The sequence below is a fragment of the Agelaius tricolor genome, unplaced genomic scaffold (genome assembly GCF_023055355.1).
Source record: "Agelaius tricolor isolate 1412-34295 unplaced genomic scaffold, bAgeTri1.0.p SCAF_16, whole genome shotgun sequence".
NCBI classification, from domain to species: Eukaryota; Metazoa; Chordata; class Aves; order Passeriformes; family Icteridae; genus Agelaius; species Agelaius tricolor.
This window is the reverse complement of record NW_027269276.1, coordinates 2,695,713-2,716,144: the sequence shown is the minus strand read 5'-3', so window position 1 is coordinate 2,716,144 and position 20,432 is coordinate 2,695,713. Positions and strand designations below refer to the sequence as shown.

The window sequence follows — 20,432 nt, the reverse complement described above, 5'->3', positions numbered from 1 at the left end:
TCAGGATGCCAACTGGCACAACCCAGCAGAGAAAATCCTTAGTTGTATTAGTACCATTTTCCATTATACCCTTCCAAACAATCTCCCAGCACAATGTGCTGCCATCAAGGTAAAACACTATGTCCCTTCTCCCTGGATCTCCAGGTGGGTGCCAGACAACAACAGGAAGGTACAGCTCTCCATGGCTGCATTGATTCTTGCCTGGATGCAACAGGGAAAATTGGCATCCAGGTGTTGGGGGAGTTGACCCATCCATCCCCAAGGATGCTTTATTCCTGCTCTTCTGTAATGGCATTGAAATGGGAAATGTGGCACCCTGTATGTCCTAGGGAGATATTCCTGGGGAGCTCACAGGCTCTTTTTGGAACTCCCAGCTCTGTTTTTCCTCCTGCTTTCCCTTGGTTATACAAGCTTTTATTTTTGATACGGCCCATATAAGGCAAGTCCATCTACAGACAGCTTTTCCTTACATTCCCCCTTGCCAAGATGATGTCACCTTAGAAGTGAGACTTGCAAGAGGTTAAGCTGTGATTAGGCAGATCACGTCGCCTCCAGCTGTGATCTTTGGCGGAGCAAACACCGTGAGGATGGAAAGGGGAAGATAAGGGTGCTGTGCTGGTGCCAGTGGTGCTAAATTCTGGTGGAGCAAAGCACACTGGCAGCATTGTGCCAACTCACTGTGCAAAGGCTGAGCAGCTTCTCGCCCTCCTTAGTGGTTTGCTTGGTCCTGGATCTTGGATCATTTCTTGCAGAGGTAAGAAATGTATCTTTTTTCCTTCCTTTGCAGCTAAAATTATCTTGTGTTACTTTCTGGATCACAGTCTGGACTGATGAATGCAACAAATGGCTCTTGGGAACATCCATGCCATTCTCAGCTGCCTGCCAAGACTCACACTTTCCCTCAAGAGCTACACTTAAAATCTTAAAACCTTTTGCATTTTGTTGACAAATATCTTTGTAAACCCCTGAACTGTCGAGCAGCATGTGGAGGTGGGGAGAAGGTTGTATCACTTGGTGTCAGAGCTGGAGGGAATGGGTGAGCCTGCCAAGTTCTGTGCTCTAGGGTTGGCCACAGGAGCCCAACATAAATATTTTAGTAACGGAATTATTTTAACTTCATTTTAATGGATGTTTAAGCTGTTTGTTCAGCTTAAAATTGTTTTAAAGCAACATGTTTCCATGCACTGCTCTCAGGAAAAGACAACATGAAATGTTAATTCACAGAATTCTGTGAAATGTTAATTGGCTTTGTCTGGGAAGGGGACAATGATTTGATCTGATGGGTTGCTGTAACATTCCACCTGGGGACTGCAATGCTGCTCAGCTCCCAGTGCCCACAATGCAGAGCTGGGACAGGTCTGTCAGTGTCCCCTGCCTCCCCTGTGCCACCACCAGACCTGCAGCTCCACCAGACGCAGTCCCCTCACAGGTGACATTGGGGTGGTGGCCTGGCCCAGTGGCAGAGAGCACATGGGGACAAGGCTCATCCAGTGGTTTTCCATCTGGCTGTGGGTGCAAGCTGGGGTTTTCTGGTTTGTTTTGGTTTGCAGTTGCATTGAGTGGGTTTATTCTCAAATGCGGGAACTGTTGTGAAAATGCTGAGAACTTGGCGGAGATCAGCAGCGGAGTTATTTGAGGCATCCCAGCTGGTATCCCTTCCGCTCCCTTCCGGCCTGGATAGCACGGGCAGCCCAAAGCCTGCCCCATGGATGGGAAACCAGCTGAGCTGGGGTCTGGGTTTGCTGCTGCCGTGGTCCGTGGTCACAAAGGGGAGCTCTGTGCTACCCAGCTGTCCCCAGAGCTGGTGTTGAGGGCTGTGAACCCTCAACACCAGGTAGTGGAATCTGATGGGAAGCTGTGGAGCTCTGCAAGCCTGGTATCACCATGTAATGGCTCCCTAGCCCTCATTCCCTTTTGGCACTCTCTGTACTTCCAAGCTTTGCCATGTCCTCAAAAGACCCTGACTTGGCTCAAGCAAGTCTCTGGTGAGAGCCAGCACTTGCCACCCCGTTGGGTCTGTGCTGGGGCCTGAGGGGGGTGATTGATGGTTCCCAGGTCCCAGAAAACCCTTGGCACATTAAAAACCTGATGCCAAGGAGCTGCTTTCCTTCACTCCCCATCTACCCTGCTCCTACCAGGACCCTGCTGCAGCCACAGAAAATTCCCAGGGGAGTGTGGGGCTCTGTGGGAAGTGCACTCCCACGTAAGACTCTGAAACTGAGCCACAGCTGAAAAAGCATTCAGGGGCAGAAGCAGGTCCTGACACAGATCCCTTTTAGGAGGTACTTTCCTTCTGAAGCATGGGGGTAAAAACCCCAAACTCAAGAGTAAATGAAAAACACAGTAATGAGAAGTTTTTCTATAGCTTTCCTTTTAATTCCAGCATGTAATGAATGATTCCCATCACGGCAGAAAGGAGGTGGAATGCTGCACACCCTCCGAGTGCAGTCAGAATAAATAAATCCCATGTTTGCATCTCTATGGAATCTGTCCTCTGCAGAAGCCACAATGTCCTCCACACAGCTGGCTTGTGAGCTCATGGCTGACAGGACTTTGTGCCCGTGCAGGGCAGGAAGAGGCAGACTGCAGCTGCCCTTTCCCTCTGGCAGGGTCTAATGTCACCTCCAAGGTCCAACATGATGCATCCCTGGACCTGAGCACAGCTCCGTGGAGGAGGAGAGGAGCCTAGGGGAGCAGTGAGTGCAGAGCTGAGGCCATGTGCAAGGAGAGCATCCTGACGTGGGATGGGGGACCAGCTACGTCGCGATGTCATGGTCACGTCTTGGCAGCCGCAGGAGGAAGGTCTGCAGGGAGCCGCTGCGTGGGAAACCTGCCCGCTCCTTCTTCTGCTTCCAGGTGTCCTCTTCCACGGAGTAGAGGAGCGTCAGCATCTTGTTGACAGTGTAGATGGTGTCACCCCTGACGATGGCAGTGAAGAGAGCTCCCTTGCTGTTCATGAACTGCCCGGGCAGGGCGCTCCACTGCCGGGATGTCAGGTTGAAGCAGTCGATGACACAACGCAAGAAGTCGTCGTAGGGGCCGTTGCGCATGACGTAGAGGTTGTCACGATGGGCCACCATGCAGTGCCCGTAGCTCTGGTGGCGCTTGAGCTCGGTGACAGGAAGCCACGCGTCCTGCTGGGTCTCGTACTCGTAGATGACAGTGGTGTCCAGCGGCTGCCACAAGCAAACGAAGATCTGCCCCAAGGCTTGGGCACAGGGCGCTGCCGTGCTCGGTTGCGGCAGGTCAGAGACGAATGTCCAGGTGCTGGAGGCCAGGTCGTACCTCTCCACAGACTTGAGTGAGATCTTCTCATACTCACCACCAATGGCGTAGAGGTAGCCCTCGTGGCCCACCAGCCTGACATCGTAGCGCAGCTGGTGAGGGCTGGGGAACTCGCTCCAGGCGTTGGCATCAGCGTCGTAGCAGAAGCTGCTCTCCACCACCTGCTTGTTGGCCCCGTAGACGCCGCCCACGATGTAGATCTTGTTATCCATAGTTGCCATGCCGGCTAGGAATGTGCTGGCGCTCAGTGGAAGGCAGGAGAGGGTCCTCCATGTGTTGGTCTCCTCGTCCAGGTAGCAGATGGTCCTGGAGAGGTCCTCCAAGAACTCAAAGGTGGGTGTGTGGGCTCCCACTGCCACAAAGGTGCTGGGTAGGAGGGCTTCCACATAGGCCAGCAGGTCATCGGAGAGGCAGTCCAGGTACTCCTCCAGCTCAGTGTAGCTGTCCCTGATGTAGAGCGCGGCGCAGTGGAAGAGATCCAGGAGGCCGAATATGGCAGCGGCTTGGTACAGCAGGATGCAGTTGTCAGAGTTGATGGAGTGGATCAAGTATTTGGCCAAGGGCTTCACCTGCAGGAAGGCAGCACATTCCACTGCCTGGAAGGTCTCCTCGCTGCCAAGGATGGGCCTCTCGCCCGCCAGCACCCGCAGCATGGCGAGGAACCCGGCTGCACTCAGCTCCCCCAGCCCGATCTCCTCCTGCGTGCTCTCCCTCATGCCCGAGCGGAAGAGGGCACGGAAGTACTCACTGCTCTCCACCAGCAAGGACTTCTCCACCGAGAATGACTGCTCCTCCACCCGGATACGCACCCGCTGCGGGGGTCCTGCCTGGGAACCTTCCTCCTCTGGGGTCATCCTCACCTGGGACCTCAGCAGCTCTCAGGGGTGGGGGAGCACCCGATGCCCCTCTGTGCTGTAACCCTGCACAGCCCCCTCCGGCCTTCTCCACCCTTTGATGCCTTTGCTGCACTGCCCGGCGGCCTTGTAATATAAATACCTTGGGCTAAAGATAGCTGAGCTCGTGACCGGGGCCCTTCAAAGGCATCCACCAGGCTCAGCTGCCCCCCCGAGCTCAGGCAGGGTTCCAGCGTCACCAGCCAGCACTGGGCATGGCAGAGGTGCCTGGATCATCCCACGGAGTATGCCCAGCCACTCAGGAGATAGCAGGTTTTGCTCTCTCCACTCTCAAGCATCCTTCTAATGATGCCCTACAAAACAGTCCCCAAGCTGGGGAGGGCAACACACTTGCATGGCTGGGAAGAACATCTGGCCACAATATTTTTTTTTTCCCTTTAAAATGTGGAGTTTACAGCCCAGGGAGGTAAACAACATCAGCAAATCTCATTGCCACCCAGCTCGGCCATGGAAAAGGGGCTTGGCTGTTCCTCAAGTGTTGCCATGGGCAGGGAGAGACTTTCCTTTGTGACCCTCTCTATGGCAGCAGCATCTGCAACCCCATCCATCCCAGCTGCAAGGAGCCATAAACCAGCCTGTGCTTCACCTGGGGATCTCATGGTGAGAAAAAGGAAGTGCAGCAACCTCTTCTCACCAAAAACCTCCCCTCTGGCCTCAGGGCTTGCCCAGCTCCCCTTAATACCTGGCTGTGGGAAGAGATAAACCCCTGTTTACTGACACAGAGCTTGACAGTGAGGAAAAGTGTTATTTGTGGCACATCACTTGTTAGTGTGCTAATCACAGATTTTTCTGGCTAGAAATCCCATTTCAGCTCCGCCATGGGGTGCCAAGGAAGGCTGACAACAGGGCTCACTTGGGGGCTCCTTCCTGGATCTCCCCATCACTACCTGTGATTAGTTTGCAGCTGGTGTTTTGTTTTGATGAATAATTTAACCTGAGCAGCTCATCCTGTTGAAGGTCTATTTTCTGCTCCCTCCTTAACCCCTTCATCCCAGCAGCTGGGAACTTTCCAGGCAGTGCATGATGGCAAAGCTGTTGCCTCAGGATCATGGCCACAGCGGGTTCCCCCAAAAATCCAAGTTTAGGGAAGAATGGGAGAATTTTGCACTTAGACCGCTGTCATTGATCCTCATGGATACCCAGCTTAAAATACCATGTTTAGTTCCAATTGCTTTTAAGCACCCTAGACCTGTGACCAAAGGGGGTCTGGGGTAAAGGGTCCCCAGAGGGGCTCTGCTTCCTGCAGGGGAGTTATCCCTGTGATCCCCATCCTCCCCATCCCTGGGGCTTGCAGGGACTTCCACACTCCCAGACTATTTTGGGAGGGTTTAAAAATATCCTGCCTGTATTAACGGGCAATATTCCCAAGGGTGCAGCAGCCCCGCATGGCCACGGAGCAGCCTCGGCCCCCCAGCCTCGGCTGTGGCCCCCCCGCAGTCCCTCGGGACCGGCCCAGGGGCCGCATCCTGTGGTCCCGGGCATCGAGCCCTATCCCAAATGGCTGTGATCACCATGACAACGCTGACTTCAGCCTCCGCCACCTACTCAGGCTCAGAGCCACTGGGTGCCGGCTGATGGATTGGTACGGGCACTGGTGAGTACTCCCCGGGCTCCCTCTTCCTCTTGGCACGGAGGCTTTTGGGTGGCAAAAGGGTATTTCTCTCCCTCGAAAGCCTCTGCCGAAGCAGCAGAAGGTGTTGATTGCGTCCGAAGGAGCCGGGCAGGTGGCGCCCAGGGTGGCTGCACAGGCAGCTCCGGGTCTGCTCCTGCCTGCGGGAGCTGTGATGAGTGCGCCGGCCTCAGCCAGGGCAGAGGGACCAGGCTTGGGCTCGCTGGGGACACAGCGAGGAGCTGAGCGCTCAGGAAGGTGCCGGGACGCGGCGAGGTGGCCACCAAGCCGAGGCACGGCAGGTCTGGGCCCGGGGGTCCCTGCCCGAAGCCGGGGGAGCTCGGGGTGCCGGCGTGTGCTCTGCCGGGGGGACCGTCCTCGGGGTGGCCGGGGTAGCGTGTCCAGCCCCGCGGCGTGGCAGCTTTCCTTACAAGGAGTTTGGCTGGAGCCCGAGCAGCGGGAGCCGCGCTCGCCTCCGCCTGCCTCATTCATCGCAGCCCCGGCCGTGCAGGGGCCGCTGCTGCCCCGGCCCCGCGCTCACGGAGAACCCCGCGTCCCCTCCGGCCGTGGGTTTTAAGGTGGGAGGCTGCGTTTCTCTTCTCTTTCTGGGGTGTGAGGGGTAGGCAGAGGGCTGGGGGGTCCTTTCGGTGGGGTGCTGGCCGCCACTGTGGGATGAGGATGCCAGCCAGGCTCAGGATGCGGATGGAGGAGAGGGGATCTCCCACCCTGGTGCTGCTGAGCCCTTCTCTCCCCGAGGCTGGGGCACCCACGAGCCAGGCAGTGAGAAGGTCCCCATCCGACGTGGCAGCGGGTGCTCCATGTCCCCCCGCTCTGTCCCGCAGGACCAAGGATGTCCTCGATGTTCGGCAAACCCCGAGCCAGCAGCGAGCGGCCGCCCCAGAGTCCCCTCCCCGAGTGCAACGTGGCCATCCTGGGGTGCAGAGGGGCCGGCAAGTCAGGTGAGACGGGCAGGGCAGGGCATCGGGGAGCTGCTGTCAGGGGACACCTGCCTCACCTGCCTCTTTCACCTCCTGCAGCTCTGACCGTGAAGTTTCTAACCAAGAGGTTCATCAGTGAATATGATCCCAACTTGGGTAAGGCACGTTCTTATCCCATGGAGCATCCTTCCCATTTCCCATGAATGTGGCATGTAAGGGGAAAGAAAAAACAACCCACCCAAAATTATATAAAAAACAAGAAGAAGGGCTGGATTTGACCCAAAATCATTTGTGAAAACAGAGGTGAAAGCAGTGCCCTCTCTGGGGGGACTTCCCATGGGAACGTTGGCTCCTCGCATTGTCCCCAAAAAACCAAAAGCTGAATTCTTGATGCTCTTTGAGGAGCATCTCATGTCTATTGGGCAGGGAAAAGGCTGAGGAAACGAGGACGGGTGCACAGCAGGCAACCCTAGGGCTGAGTTTTGCAGTGAGCAGTTCTGGGCATTTTTTTTCCACTCATTTAAGTAATTAATTACTATTTTCCTAGGCCTGACTCCAGGCTGTGGGGAAGAACCATAAATGATTTATCGGGGACATTAAGGAGATATGGACCTTGTCCAAGAACCAACTCCAGCCCCTAATAATTCAGTGACTCTTAGAAAGAAGGATAAATCCTTTCTTCCTCAGATATTTTTGGGAATGTGGTTTTATCTTCCCACGTCAAAACCTTTCCGAAACACATCGGTTAAAAGCTGGCCCAAAGAAAGCATCTTTCTCCTGGGGGAATGGCTCAATGGCTCTCCCTGCCTGATCTCCTTCCAAAAGAAAGGACTGCTCCTCTCGCTTGATTTATTGGGAAACAGTCCCATGTCAAGCCCCCATCTTGCTTTATCTCATCAGGCCATGGCTTTTAGATAAGGGCCAAGCCCTGGGTGCAGCGATTGTTGTGCCAAGCTCCTTCCCCTCCCTCCTTCTCCTGTGGGAGCCCACGCTTGCAGCACGGGGAGAAATAACTGCTCCTAGCCAGGCTTGCCCAGCAACATCACCACCAGTCCCTCAAAATAATGTTGTCTCAGGAAGGAGTAAGGTGGGAGGAATTGGTGGAGGATGCTCCTCATCAGGGCTGAAATTTTTCCATGGTATTCCAAGCATCCTGGGTTCTGCTTGGCTTTGAAGAAGACAGGATGTGCCAGCCCATCCTTACAACCACCCTTCTTCTTGCAGAGGACACCTACTCCTCGGAGGAGCTGGTGGACCAGCAGCCTGTGCTCTTGAAGGTGATGGACACTGCTGACCAGGTAAGGCATTGGGGGTGTGGTTACCAGCTGGACCATGGCTGGACCACGACTGGACTGGGGCTCAGCCACTCCTCCCACCCCAGGATGGCCCTGGGAACTGCGAGCGCTACCTGTGCTGGGCCAGCGCCTTCCTGGTTGTCTACAGCATTGACAGCAGGAAGAGCTTCGAGGGCTGCCAGCGCTACCTCGAGGTGCTCGCCCTGCACGCGCGGGGCTGCCAGCGCCACTGCCCCGTGCTCCTGCTGGGAAACAAGCTGGACATGGAGCAGTACAGGTACCGGGCACGCGGTAAGGCTGCCTGCTCCCCGTGGGAGAGAGCTCACAGATCCCCGTCCCTCCTGCTGGGATGCACAACCCAAATCTGATTTCTTCACGGGTATTTCCACCCCCATTAGTATTTGAACATCCTCCCACATCCCTGAATTTTCTGCTTTCCTGCCCCAGGGCTGATGTGTTTATTTTGAGCCCATTGGTATTTTCAGTAGGATGTTTTTTGGCTGAGTGTTGAGGCAGCGTCACCATCCCTGGCAGGGCTTGAGCCAGAGAAGCCCCTCTGGACATGCCCTTCCTTTCCCGGGAGCCCTCTAGTTCCAGCCCCACTGCCAGGACTGGATGTGCCCAATATGTTTTTCTGGCCTTTTGTGCTGCTCTGTGGTCCCACGGGCCCCTGAGTCACATGCATTGCTGGAGCCCTCATGCTCTCAGGATGGAGGTATCCCCCTCCCCACAGCAAGGACCTGCCCCATCTCCTCCTCCCTGCTTCCCAGTGCACTGTCATCACACCCACCCCTGGGTTCCTGGAACACATCCCTAACAGGAGAAGCTGTGTGATTCCCCAGGGACACAAAGAGACCATTACTCTGGGATTTTGGGAAAAGCAAAACTCTTTTGGATTCATGTCCCAGGGCAGGGATGGGCAAGTGCTACCTTGGTGCTCTTTGAGGAGGCATGGGATGCATGATCTGTTACCTGCACCTTTTTTGGGTGGCTGCCGTGCCCCAAGGGATCCTGAACCCATCCCCTCTGCTCTTGCCAGGCAGGTGCTCTCAGCAGAAGGGATGTCCCTCGCCAGCAGGTTCGGGTGCCTCTTCCATGAGGTGTCAGCATGCCAGGACTTCGCTCGGGTGCAGCACGTGTTCCACGAGGCCGTGCGGGAGGTGCGGCGCCAGGCGGAGTGGAACCTTCCCGTGCGGCCGCTCTTCATCTCCGAGGAGCGGCCCTGCCCGCCCGTGGCCACGCCGGTGGCCCTGCCCACCCACCACAGCTTGGCCACCTGCACCTTCAACACCCTCTCCCCTGTCAACTACAAGGAGATGCCCTCGGTGGCCCAGGCCAAGCTGGTCACCGTCAAATCCTCGCGGGCTCAGAGCAAAAGGAAGGCTCCCACGCTCACCTTGCTGAAAGGCTTCAAGATATTTTAGGACACGTCCCTGTGGGCTGCAGAGAGGGAGGAGAGAGACCCTCATCCATCCCCACAGCTCCACAGGAGCTGGGACCTTCCATGATGGACTCACGGGCACTGCAGCAGCTGCTGGCAGACGGTGGCCCCGGTCTCTGTGCTGGGGCAAAGCCAGCAGTGGCAACCTGGCGAGCAGGCAAAGTGCCAAGGGTCTGACATGGGCTGTGGCATTGCTCTGCCTGCCCCTGCCCGGTGTTTGCACCCTGTCCTGCCACTGCCACTGGGGCCAGCCCAGTTTTCTGTGAGTATGCAGCAGCTTCCAGAGGAGCCGGAGCTGTGGATACCATTGGGAGGGGAAGGGCCAACCCCACGGCCACCAGCCTGCTTGGGCACCTGGCCTGCACCTACAGGAGCCAGGAATGAGGAACTAATCATTAATCCAGCATGGAGGCACCCATCTCATTCATCCCACAGGTCCCCAACTAAGCAATAAGTAGGAGGAATTTTTGAATTTTTATTTTTTTTAAACCCAGATAAAAAAGGTGCAGATAATGTTTCAGCTGCTTAAAGGCCTCAGGTAGCCTGTAACCCACAGCCACACATCAAGCTAAGTCACACCAAAATTGCTGCTTTTTTGCTTAACTTTTTACACAATAGCATCCCTTTCCTAAGGCTTTGCAAAGAGATGCTTTGCTGACAAGGACATGGTCTGCAAAGTCTGTGTTTAAAAGACTGATGTATTTCCAATAAAGTCCTAAATTATTTCATGGCTTCTACACGTGCCCAGTGAAGGACACAAAGGGAATCCTGGAGCAGACCAGGCTCTACCTGTGCCTGAGCCAGGGTCAAGGGCTGGATGTTTGGTTTCAGGTGCTCTATCAGATTAAATGTTCTGCTTCTCCCTGGAGTTGCAGTTACTTTGCAGAGTAAAATATCCATGTGTATATTTGTACATATAGCCATATAAATATATATATATGACCTTACTGACAGATTCAATATGGCATTTTGATCAACCACTTTGGAAAGTATTTTAATAAAGAGAATTCTGAAAATAATAAAAATGTCTCAGCTTCAGTGTTGCTGTTTTCCTGATGGGAAGTGAGGGTGCTTTCCCTGGCTGACTGCAGGGCAAGCTTCCCACTTACTTCCCTGGCTCAGGTCAAACCTGTTTGCAGCACCTGAGGGAGGAGACGAAGCTGGCACTGGAGGGAAATCTGGAAGCAGCCAGAGCAGTGGGGGAACACCAGCCAGGCAGGAGCTGAGCCCAGGGCCCATCCTGCAGGTGGAACTCTGCTGCTTACTTGTTTCACACTTTTCTTTCTCCAGGCTAAACTGCATTTTTAAACTTGCACCCCTGTGAATTGAGACATTCTGATACCTTCCTTAAGGCCTAAATGGGCTGATTCCAGCTGCCACTATATGGCCTCCTCAGACGTCTCTGTGTACAGGGATGTGACAGTCCCATCTTTCCACTGGACCATCACGTCCCCTGGTCTCTGGGGCCCTGGCTGCTGCTTTAGTGGCTCAGCCAGGTTGTATTCCTGCACAGGCATCAGGGCTTGCTTGGCATCGAGGTCAGCCTCCTGTGTGGGCTGTGCTGTTTCTCCATTCACGAGGATCTTCCTTTTCCTGCAGGGAAGGCACAACAAGGACACACGAAGTGAAGCAGCAAGCCCAGCTCACATCTGAGGGCACCAACCCTGGTGAGGGTCACAGCCATCAATTTACACCGTGTTCCTGGGACACGCCAGCTGCTTGCGGGCAAACGCCGCCAGGTAAGCTGCGCCAGGTAAGTGCTCTGAAGTGTTTGAGCACACACAGCTGTGCGATTCCCTCTTGGAGAGCACCCAGCTCCTGGCGCCAGCAGCCAGCCATCGCTAGAGGGAGAGCGAGGCAGGCTCACAGCGTTAGCGTTTCTCTCCCCTGAAGACGGCAGCTCTGACAGTGCTAAGTTTTCGCGCCCTAGCAAACAGCAAGTTGCTCCTCAGCTGGGGGATTGTGTGAGGATGTGGATGAGGAAAGGCTGGGAGTCCTGCTCCAGAGCCCCTGTACTTAGGAGAGAGCACCTCACACCACAGTTACCGTCACTTCCCTCCCAGCAGCCCTGTTGGGCAGGGCAGAGCTGTGCAGACCTCTCTATTCCATCCAGGGCCCAGACAAGGGGTTTGTTCCAAGTGACATAAAGCGAGCAGGCATCAGGAAAGTTTTTATAATAAAAAATGGTTCAAAGGGAGTTTGCTCTTCTTCCCCATCACTCAGGGCTTGTCCTGCCCTGCCAAACCCCTGTGGCTGTTTGCCTGGGAGGCTTTCAGGGCACCACCACACACCAAAAGATTCTCAAATTTTCCTGTCTCACCTGTTTCGCACAATGTTAATGGTCAGAAGAATGAGACCCAAAATCATGGTCGCGAGGGACAGCGCAAGAACAGAGTAATTCCACGTTGAGGCTGAGGGAAAGCAGAGAGGCAGTGTTAGCAGGCACAGCACAGTGTGACCCTTAGAGCCTGGCCAGGGGTTTTCTGAGGACGTCCAAGATGCTCTGTCCTTGATTTTTGTGGCTTTGAAGTTGATCCTCATGACGCTGACCTGCTGCTATGTCAATCTGCTCCCTCCACCCTGCCAAAATCACAGGAGACCTTTGCTCTCTTGGCAGGCTCTGCCTAGAAAGAGGCTGAACCCCAGAGACAGAATCTCAGCAAAGCCTCCTGCCTATCTTCACCTATGGCCTGCTTATTTCAGAGGCAAGACTGAGGGTTTGTGTGTCTGGGGTAAATCACCTCCTCAGGCATCTCGGTTAGGCAAGAAAGTCAACAGCCAAGGACTGTGTCTCAGCCCAGGAACGCCAATGGGACTTACGGTCCTCTCTGCGGAAGAACCAGAGCAGCTCCTCCAGCTGTTCCAGTTCCAAGCCCAGTGGAAGGGTAACGTTGCCTGCTGTGTGCTCATCCATGTGTGTGCTGGCCAGGGTGGTTGGGTAGTACTTGTGCTCTGCCTCAGCTGTGGTGGAAAGACAAAGATGCAATAGTCACTCACTGCAGCTCTTCAGACTGGAGGTGACCTTCCCCTTCACTCCCAGGGTTGCCCAGCATGTCTCTCTAAGGAGGCAGAATGCAGCCCTGAGTGCACAGCCTGATGTCATGCACTGAGAAGTGGAGAGTGTTTTTGGCTGCAGACCCCATTATGGTGAGGCAGCAGGGCTGCAAAGACTTCAGAATGTTGATAGAGCCTTTCCACATCCCCCATCTCCCACCAAGGAGAGGCAGCTCCATGTGCCACAATTCACCAAAGAGTTGCCTTGCCCAGACCAGTCCTGCAAATCTGAATCTGGACTGCAGTCCTCCAGCAAGAAATCAGGCTGGCTTGTATACATAGCTTGACTCTAGTAAATTTTATCAGAAAAGCTTCAGTGTCTGCAGAGAAACCAACATATAAGTGTGGCCAACCCCCAGCACAGAACATGCACGCAGAATGCAGATGGGAATGACACCTGGTTCTGGAGCAGGAGTGTGACTTTTTCCTTGGCTGAGTCAGGCTGCTGCTGGTGTATATGGAGGAAAATAGCCCCATAGAAAGAAACTATATTTCCAGGAAGTTAAGGTCTTTGCACATGTGACCTGCTTCACCCACATCATTATCCTTTAAGCCAAGACTCTACCTTGCAGCAGGAAAAATGGGATTATCCAGAAGAACTTCATATTTGTGTATGCAGATGGGATGGATCACACCTTCACAGTATTTCTTCAGCGTGGAGATGCCTGCAAAAGAGAGAGAGACTAAGGATTTGAGAAAGAACCTGATTCCCCTCCCTACTCCAGCTCTTTTCAGAGAGGGAATCTCATGTACCCCTGCATCTGTTTCCTCCTGAGAACGTGAGTCTGACCTGCCAGGACAGGGTTCAGAAATCCCTGGGCCACCAAGGTGACAGCAGAGGAGTCTGGCACAGCATCTGCTGCCCGAGGTGAACCTGTACAGATGTGAGCTCAGCTGCTGTGAGCCAGCCCCTCCCCAGCTAACAAAGCTTCCCTGCTTGCTCCCCTGCCATAATCCCTAGAGAACATACTTTGCATGTGATTACCTATTGCCAACCCATGGATGGCAGAATATGGGTGTGGAGATGAGGAAGTGGAAGGCTGAGCTCCAAGAGGAGGCAAGGCTGGCTTGCCATTGAGGCTATGGTGTCTCCCATCCCTCAAGGAAACAGAGAGTCCTCCTTGACCTTTAGTCCCTCATTTATTAGTGGCATCAATCCAACTTTTATGGCTGCTCCTTCAAATTAGTTCTTCAGTGTCCTTCGAAGGGACCTGCCCTGAGCAGGGGTTCCTGGCTGCCCACTGTGAGCTGGTGAGATGTTGAGGTGGCTCTCCCCAGCCCACGGCTCACTGGCCATCACTCACTGGCAGGTCAGCCACACCACAACACACATGCATCCCTCAGACATTCTGGCCCCACAGGCCATTAATTATTATATGAAGACTTTTATGACCGTCTGATACTCCCAGGTTTTACCTGCCTTTGCTGTGTGGCCTGGTGCTGTTTGAAACTTGCTCCCAAGCATGTTCCACTGTGCCAGGCGTGTCAACAACGCTGCTGCTGACTCCTCAGGGAAACATTTGTCCCGTCGGTTATAGACCTAATGATTGCTACTATTTTCCCCCCCATTCTCAATGTCTTCACAATTCAAAGTTCACATTTTATAGCTAACCAGGCATGCAGGCTTACTCCCTGCTGCCAGAAAACCACCTGCTAGCAATTCTTTGAGGAGGGGACTCTCAAGTACGTGGTCCACTTTGTATTTCAGAAAATACGGGTAAAGCTGCTCCCTGCAGTTAGGTGTGCCAATTACCCTTCCATCCAGGTAACCTTTAGCTTATTCACATGGATCGCCCCTCACAAAGGAGGAAATAAGGCCTTGGTGCCAATGAAAATAAGTTACAAGTCAGCTACACCCTAATAAGAAGTGGCACTTGAATGTGTTAAATCTTGCTGTGCAAGGCTTCTGAGTAATCATTTGCTCAAAGAGGAATATTTGACAAGCATGTTGCTGATTTTCCCCTTAGGTGTTTCATAAGCTGTGGGCTACCTCCTGGTGTCTGTGCACAGCAGGGATGCTGGAAAGCTGCTTTGCTACTTCATCAAGTAGTGACCAGCAGCCAAATCTCCCCAGACATGGGAGGCCAGAACTTTGCAGGTAAAACACAGCAGCAGAATGGACCACTTATTGTGCATTAACAGGACATTTAAGTTAAAGACATTAAGGGAAACTTCTGGTATTTTACATATCTCTTACATCTAAATCACATTAACAAAATTAGTTTCATTCATCAAAGCTACAAACCAAAGTATTGTCAGGTCAGTGTGTCTACTCCAGTAGAGACTGAGCAGAATTCTGCCTAAACCACCAGTTTCCCCAGTAAGAAAACGGTGACTCCCACAGTTGGGCTGGACATGCTCTGAGGAGCTTGGATCTTCCAGCCTGGAAGGGATTGTTCAAGGCATCTCCCACAGCCTCCCCCACCCAGCTGCTCTGCCCTGCTGCCCACATCCCACCGTGGGCGAGCGCTGCTCCACGAGACCAGCTGGGACAGGTGGGGGATGCTCTTCCCCATTGCTCCCCTGCTGCACATCTCAGCAGACACTCTGGTGGCTGAGGGACAGGGACGAGCCCTTAGATCCAGGCCTCTGCACCAAATGTGCACTTTGGTCGCCTGTCCCTCACCCAAGACCCTTCTGAGGTTGATTCCCAGCTTGGGTACAACAGGGGAAGCTCAAATGAGAGAGAGCTCATGCATTTTATTCTCCTATGGAAGGAGGCAGAAAGAACAAAGAGGCCAGTGCCTCTCAAGAAACATTTTACCTGTGTTATTTTGAGTTTATATTGACTCCTGAACATCTTTGTAATTTCTTTCTTCTTGCAAATGGGATTTTAACATCAAAAGCTGCAAAATCTGTACAGTATTATGTATTTCAGGAACAAAGAGTCACACAACAATGCTATTTCAAATCCTCTTGTGGATATGTAGACTTTGCTGGCATTCAATGAAATCTCAAGATACTAGAGGAAAATGTCAAGGGACTGCTTTTTGCTCTATGCATTGATCCCAGCACTCAAATGGTAAAAATCTTTCTCATAATGGAAGCCCTTGAAGATCTGAGACATGTCACATGCAGAAGACAGAGCTGAGGGACTGGTGCTCTGAAGGTTGGCATAATCCAGCAAGGGGGCTGTGCCATGTGGGAACACAGGAACACACACCTCCACAGCTGCACGTGGACTCTTCCCAGCCAGGGCACAGCACATGGTGCTGTGAATCCACCCTGTGCTTGGTTTCTGTCAGCTCTGATATTCATGGCTGCTCACCAAGATACATTTTGCCCTCATTCTGCAAATGAGAAGTCTTTAGATACATATTATACTGGTTTAAGTAAAGATGGGGGAAATCTTTTGGAAAGACCATCAAGTATAGCTTCTGTTGAGATGATAATGTCCCTCTGGGCTCTGTATTCAAAACTCACTACACAGGATGGGACAATGCATTTAGAACATCTCAGTCTTTTTAAATTAGTCTCCTCTTGTCATCCAGACTCTCTCCCTGGTGGTTGTCCTATCTTAGTAGATTGTGTTAAAATGGATCAGTTATTTCAAACACAGTATTAAAGTGGGATGTCCTGTCTTTGGGATTCATAGAGGATATATATACAATGTCACACCACAGACATACAAATGGATGGTAGGGTTTATAAAGGTACATTAAGGTCAGAGCTCCATTAAGGAACACAAGGAATTGTTTAATATTTAAAATATTAAGGCAAGAAGGCAGTCTGGGCTATTTTTTAATCTCTGTAAAGTAAAAAGCTAAAGAGAAAATCTAAGTTATATTATATATATATCTAAGTTATTTTTCTTGACTGTTTTAATATGCAGGAGTTACCTCAGCCTGCTTCTTACTCGCCATTCAGACAGTCTCTCCTTAAAAAGTCTGCCTTCATTTAAAATTTCCAAGGATTCAAGCTTTCTAACTGGAATAAATAAATAACCCCTTTTTTACAGATAGCTATAAATTAACCCAGCAGCCAGTGCAGCAGGAATGCCCATTAATCTCTGCTAACTCACCAGAAACGTGGAGTTCCCAGCAGGGAGGAAGCTACATTTCTTCTTTAAGCCCAGTCATCCGAAGACATCTCCTCCAGCACAGTGGTAATACAAGGCTCCCTGTGCTCCTGCTCTGGGTATGCCACCAGCTGTGATTCACTCTGCTCCTGAGTCATGTGTGAAGGCCAGTTCAACAGGTGAGGTACACTCCAGCCCCTGAAAAACACACCTCTTTAGTGGGACCATTTACAGCACGAGGTGAATGACCTTTTGCCACAGAATGAGCTGTAGCAACTTCCAGTTTATTTGCTCAAGTTATTGGCATAATCAGTATTAAAAGAGCACGCTGAGTAGAATGACACTCAGTAATAAGTTACTCTTCACTTAAAATAAATGATAATGTTCACTCTGCTTGGCTCAGTCCTCATTGCATACAGGAAGCATGCCCTGATAAAGCAGTTATTATCCTTTTTTTTTCTTTTTTTTTTTCCAGTGAATGGCCATTCTAAGGCTCTCAGAGCATCTTACCAGAGCAGACAACTTTGCATGCAAAGCTTGAGGCACCAGTCAGAGAGTTTGCCATCCCAGTTTCACAGGTACTGGTAATGCCTGGCTAAGTCAGTAGTCTGCTAAGAGGCTCTGCAGATTGATGTGCTACTTTTTGTGACAGCCACATTGGGAAAGGAGGATTCCTCCCCCCTGAAATAGCTGATTCATGGATGGAGCTGCACACTGCAAAGCAAGAGAGATGCATCTCACCAATGGGCTTGGGACACACAGCTAGCTCTGGTTAGCTCCAGCTGAACTGCAGATGGCAGGTGTAGTATCCATGTGTTTGTCCTGTTCTTGGTGGTTTTCAGCTTGAAATAAAGTGCTCAAGGCCATGTTTGACAGGGCTTGGTGCAATCTGGTCTGGTGGTAGGCATCCCTGCCCATGGCAAGGTTATTGGAATGAGATGATCTTTATGGTTCCTTCCAACCCAGGCCATTCTATGATTTTATGATCTTTGGCATTGAAGCTTTGTTCAATGTTAATTGTTAATTGTGCTTAATCCTTTGAATCCCATCTCACATCCAGAGTTTCCCTGGGCAGCCCCTGTGAAATATCACCCAGCAAACGTGTGCTCCCCAAACAGAGATGTTTCACTGCTCAGCCTCAGCCTGGCAGCAATCAGATGGGAGCTCAGAAACACATCCCCCACGAAACAAGAGCTGCTCCCTGCTGCTGGAGGCATGGCCAGGCAGGACAACCCACCACACGGTAAATCATGCTGTCTTTCCTTCTCAATTCCAGCTGGATCTTTTTAGAAGTGCCACCACAGTGGGGAACACTTTTCTAGCATTTTTGGGAGCTTTTTGTTGCCAGGGTGCACAGGAATAGGACATAAGTGGTCTCACAATCAAACCCTCTGGCCTTGGGAAAGCTCAAAGAAGACACTTGGCCCCCACAGAACAATCTCTGAGTAGAGGGATGGAGACACTGGCCATGGTGAAGAGGTGACTGTAACCTAAGGATGGTGACTGCAAAACCCCAGAAGGTTCCTTTTCATCCCAATTTTCTACATGGCTTGATGTATATATCTAGGGTCAGGATGCAGGTAGGTAGGTGGCTGAGATACGTTTAGGACTCAGCATGATGTACATGGAAATGAAACCAGTTCCCCACTGGTTAGAGTTGGCTCTTGTGCCCAGTAATTCTCTCCTTTTCCAGAGAACCACAAACATGCTCAGGAGTGCTCCTCTCCAGCGAGGGTGTGTTTGATTCTGTGTCTCTCCTGACAACACTGGCACTGGTTAATGTGAGATATCTTTTTACTTCTTGGAGACACTTTCAGCATCTTTGGCCAGGAAGCAAAGTAGAGATAAGATCTGATTTGTGTTCTGTTTCCTCCTCAGATTTGTCTTCACTATTCTTGGGAAGAATTTGTCTGACCTTGGTGTTTTAATTTTGCTTATCTTTTTTGATCCCTTTAGTGTCTTTGACCTGAAATGCCTGGTTACAGAATAACTAAACATTCAGGGTTGGAGTTTTTTTTTCTTTCCATGTACAAAAGCAGAGTTCAAATGCAGCAGGAAAGCCAGATTTTTTTTTTTTTTTTTTGTGAAACAATCAGATAGTTGCTGTCATTCTGAAAAAATTTATATCAAAATAAATCTTCAGTTAAAATTCACGAACATTACGTGGAAGGCATAATAATGAATAACAGCCATAATGTGTTTGAAGTGTGCTGTCATAGCAGAGCCAAGGATGAATTACGTGGGAGCAAGTGTACTGGAAGGAATTTAAGTCCACTTCAAAAACTCACTGCAAATGAAACTTTAATCACTTTGTGCATATGTCTGGCAAAAGCTCAGCATGGGGTTACAGCATTTCCAGGAGCCTTAACTACAGCCAGAAGTGAGAATCCATCTCTGGGCTTAAGTCCTGGAGGAACAGCAGGTGAAACTCTACACACGGTGTCAATGACATGTTCAGTGCCTGGATCTGATACCTGGAAATTAACACCGAGCAGCAGCTGGATTCTGGGTTCAAACTCACAACTTTTGGGCAACCCAGACATACACGTACATCCCTGGCCTTTCTGAAGTGCTGGTGAAAAATCCAGGGCTTCACCCAAGACCTCAGAGAAGTGGTATTTGTGGTCACCACACAGGACATCTCCTTCCAGCCCTTCTTCCAGCAATTTCCCTCACTGCCTCTGGAAACCATGAGTATTTTTCAGCATCTGAGATATCATGAGGTCAAATTTTTCACCATCTTAGATAAGGCCTGAAATTACACTCTGTGCTGAACAGCGCTCCTCATGTTTGGGGCCTGACAACCATGAGTGTCTGTAATCACTTAGTTATTGTGCAATGACGAATTGTTCTCAGTTTATGATAAGTCAGACTGTTCACTTTCCCTTCTTTCCAAGCCATCTTCCAACATGAACCATGCTGGGAGCTTTAATCTCTTCTCAAGCACAAGCCAGTCCTTCATCCTTGCTAGCCTCTTGTTTATATTTATTTTTACTATAACCTTTCATTTATGCACTAAGATGAGGTGACCAGAGTTGACGTGTACTGCCTGCGACTAAACCAAGTATTTTCATGGGACTTCCCAGTTAACAGAGAATTGTAAGGTTTTTTGAGCATTTGATTTTCGCATACTGATTAGGAAATTACCTGCATTTGGTAGCATATTCTCCTTTTCTCAGGGTGCAGGAATGTAAGCACCCCAGTTAGGATGGCCTGACTCTTTTTTTTTATCTGTAACAGCAATTTTTCATTCTTTTCTCCTTATTACCACCACAGGATACAATGGCATCTTCAATGTCTGAGAGAATAAAACCCTAATGATGGGCAAACAGACATGAAAAAGGGAAGGAATATATACAGCACTGCTTAGTGCAGCACAAAATTTCATTTTTTTAAATTGATCCTTCCCTCATGTATCTGACATAAAATTCTGCCATCAATTTTCCAAATAATTTACATATTTCCACAGGCATATAGGACATTTACAGATTCTCACACTCCATGCTGCAGAAATTCCTAGTGTCAAAGATTGTAGGATAGACTGTGATTTAGATGTGCAGGGAATTTGTGTATGTGATTTACATTAAAAGCTACACAAATAACCCATCTTCCCATGGGGGAAAAGAATGTACTTAGCATAATGATAAAATATTTTCATACTTACGTTATGGGAGGAGACAGTTCTTTAAGTGGTGATTCTGACCCCATAGTTTACAAGAAAACATTCTCTGAGTTACTGTCACTGTTAAAATGAAGCTGTCCATGGAGTCAGAAACTGAACTCTGTTTTTCAAATGCTGTCAGAGCCAGATCAGTGGCTTTGGGGTCAACACCCCTTCAGTCCCTGACGTTTTTCTGCATTATCTTTGCACTGAGGCA

The 20,432-nt window shown here is 50.9% G+C and overlaps 2 protein-coding genes across 9 annotated transcripts; one reads left to right on the top strand and one right to left on the bottom strand.

Annotated features, from left to right (window-relative positions):
- The first annotated feature begins 114 nt into the window (after positions 1-114).
- Positions 115-19,525, top strand: RASL12 (RAS like family 12). 8 transcript variants are annotated; one of them, XR_011681434.1, is made up of 7 exons: positions 4,222-5,793; positions 6,651-6,767; positions 6,846-6,902; positions 7,971-8,044; positions 8,128-8,318; positions 11,082-14,634; positions 16,495-19,525. XR_011681434.1 is itself a non-coding variant. In XM_071441211.1 (6 exons), the coding sequence occupies exons 2-6, from the start codon at positions 6,659-6,661 to the stop codon at positions 9,463-9,465; spliced, it is 816 nt and encodes a 271-aa protein (XP_071297312.1). In that variant the 5' UTR covers positions 115-754; positions 6,651-6,658; the 3' UTR covers positions 9,466-10,507. The 8 variants fall into 8 exon arrangements, 6 of the variants coding, with proteins under 6 accessions (XP_071297312.1, XP_071297315.1, XP_071297314.1 ...); XR_011681433.1 differs by having other exon boundaries at positions 11,082-16,733; positions 17,030-19,525; XM_071441211.1 differs by lacking the exons at positions 4,222-5,793; positions 11,082-14,634; positions 16,495-19,525 and adding exons at positions 115-754; positions 9,081-10,507.
- On the bottom strand, positions 2,700-4,265 carry KBTBD13 (kelch repeat and BTB domain containing 13). The gene has a single exon (XM_071441204.1). It carries the CDS (start codon positions 4,137-4,139, stop codon positions 2,757-2,759), a length of 1,383 nt encoding a protein of 460 aa, XP_071297305.1. The 5' UTR covers positions 4,140-4,265; the 3' UTR covers positions 2,700-2,756.
- Positions 19,526-20,432: the final 907 nt, after the last annotated feature.

Coding starts and splice junctions, on each gene's coding strand:
- KBTBD13 (XM_071441204.1), bottom strand. CDS start 4,139: ATGACCCCAGAGGAGGAAGGTTCCCAGGCAGGACCCCCGCAGCGGGTG.
- RASL12 (XM_071441211.1), top strand. CDS start 6,659: ATGTCCTCGATGTTCGGCAAACCCCGAGCCAGCAGCGAGCGGCCGCCC. Junction 6,768..6,845: donor CAGAGGGGCCGGCAAGTCAG/GTGAGACGGGCA, acceptor CACCTCCTGCAG/CTCTGACCGTGAAGTTTCTA. Junction 8,319..9,080: donor CTGGACATGGAGCAGTACAG/GTACCGGGCACG, acceptor TGCTCTTGCCAG/GCAGGTGCTCTCAGCAGAAG.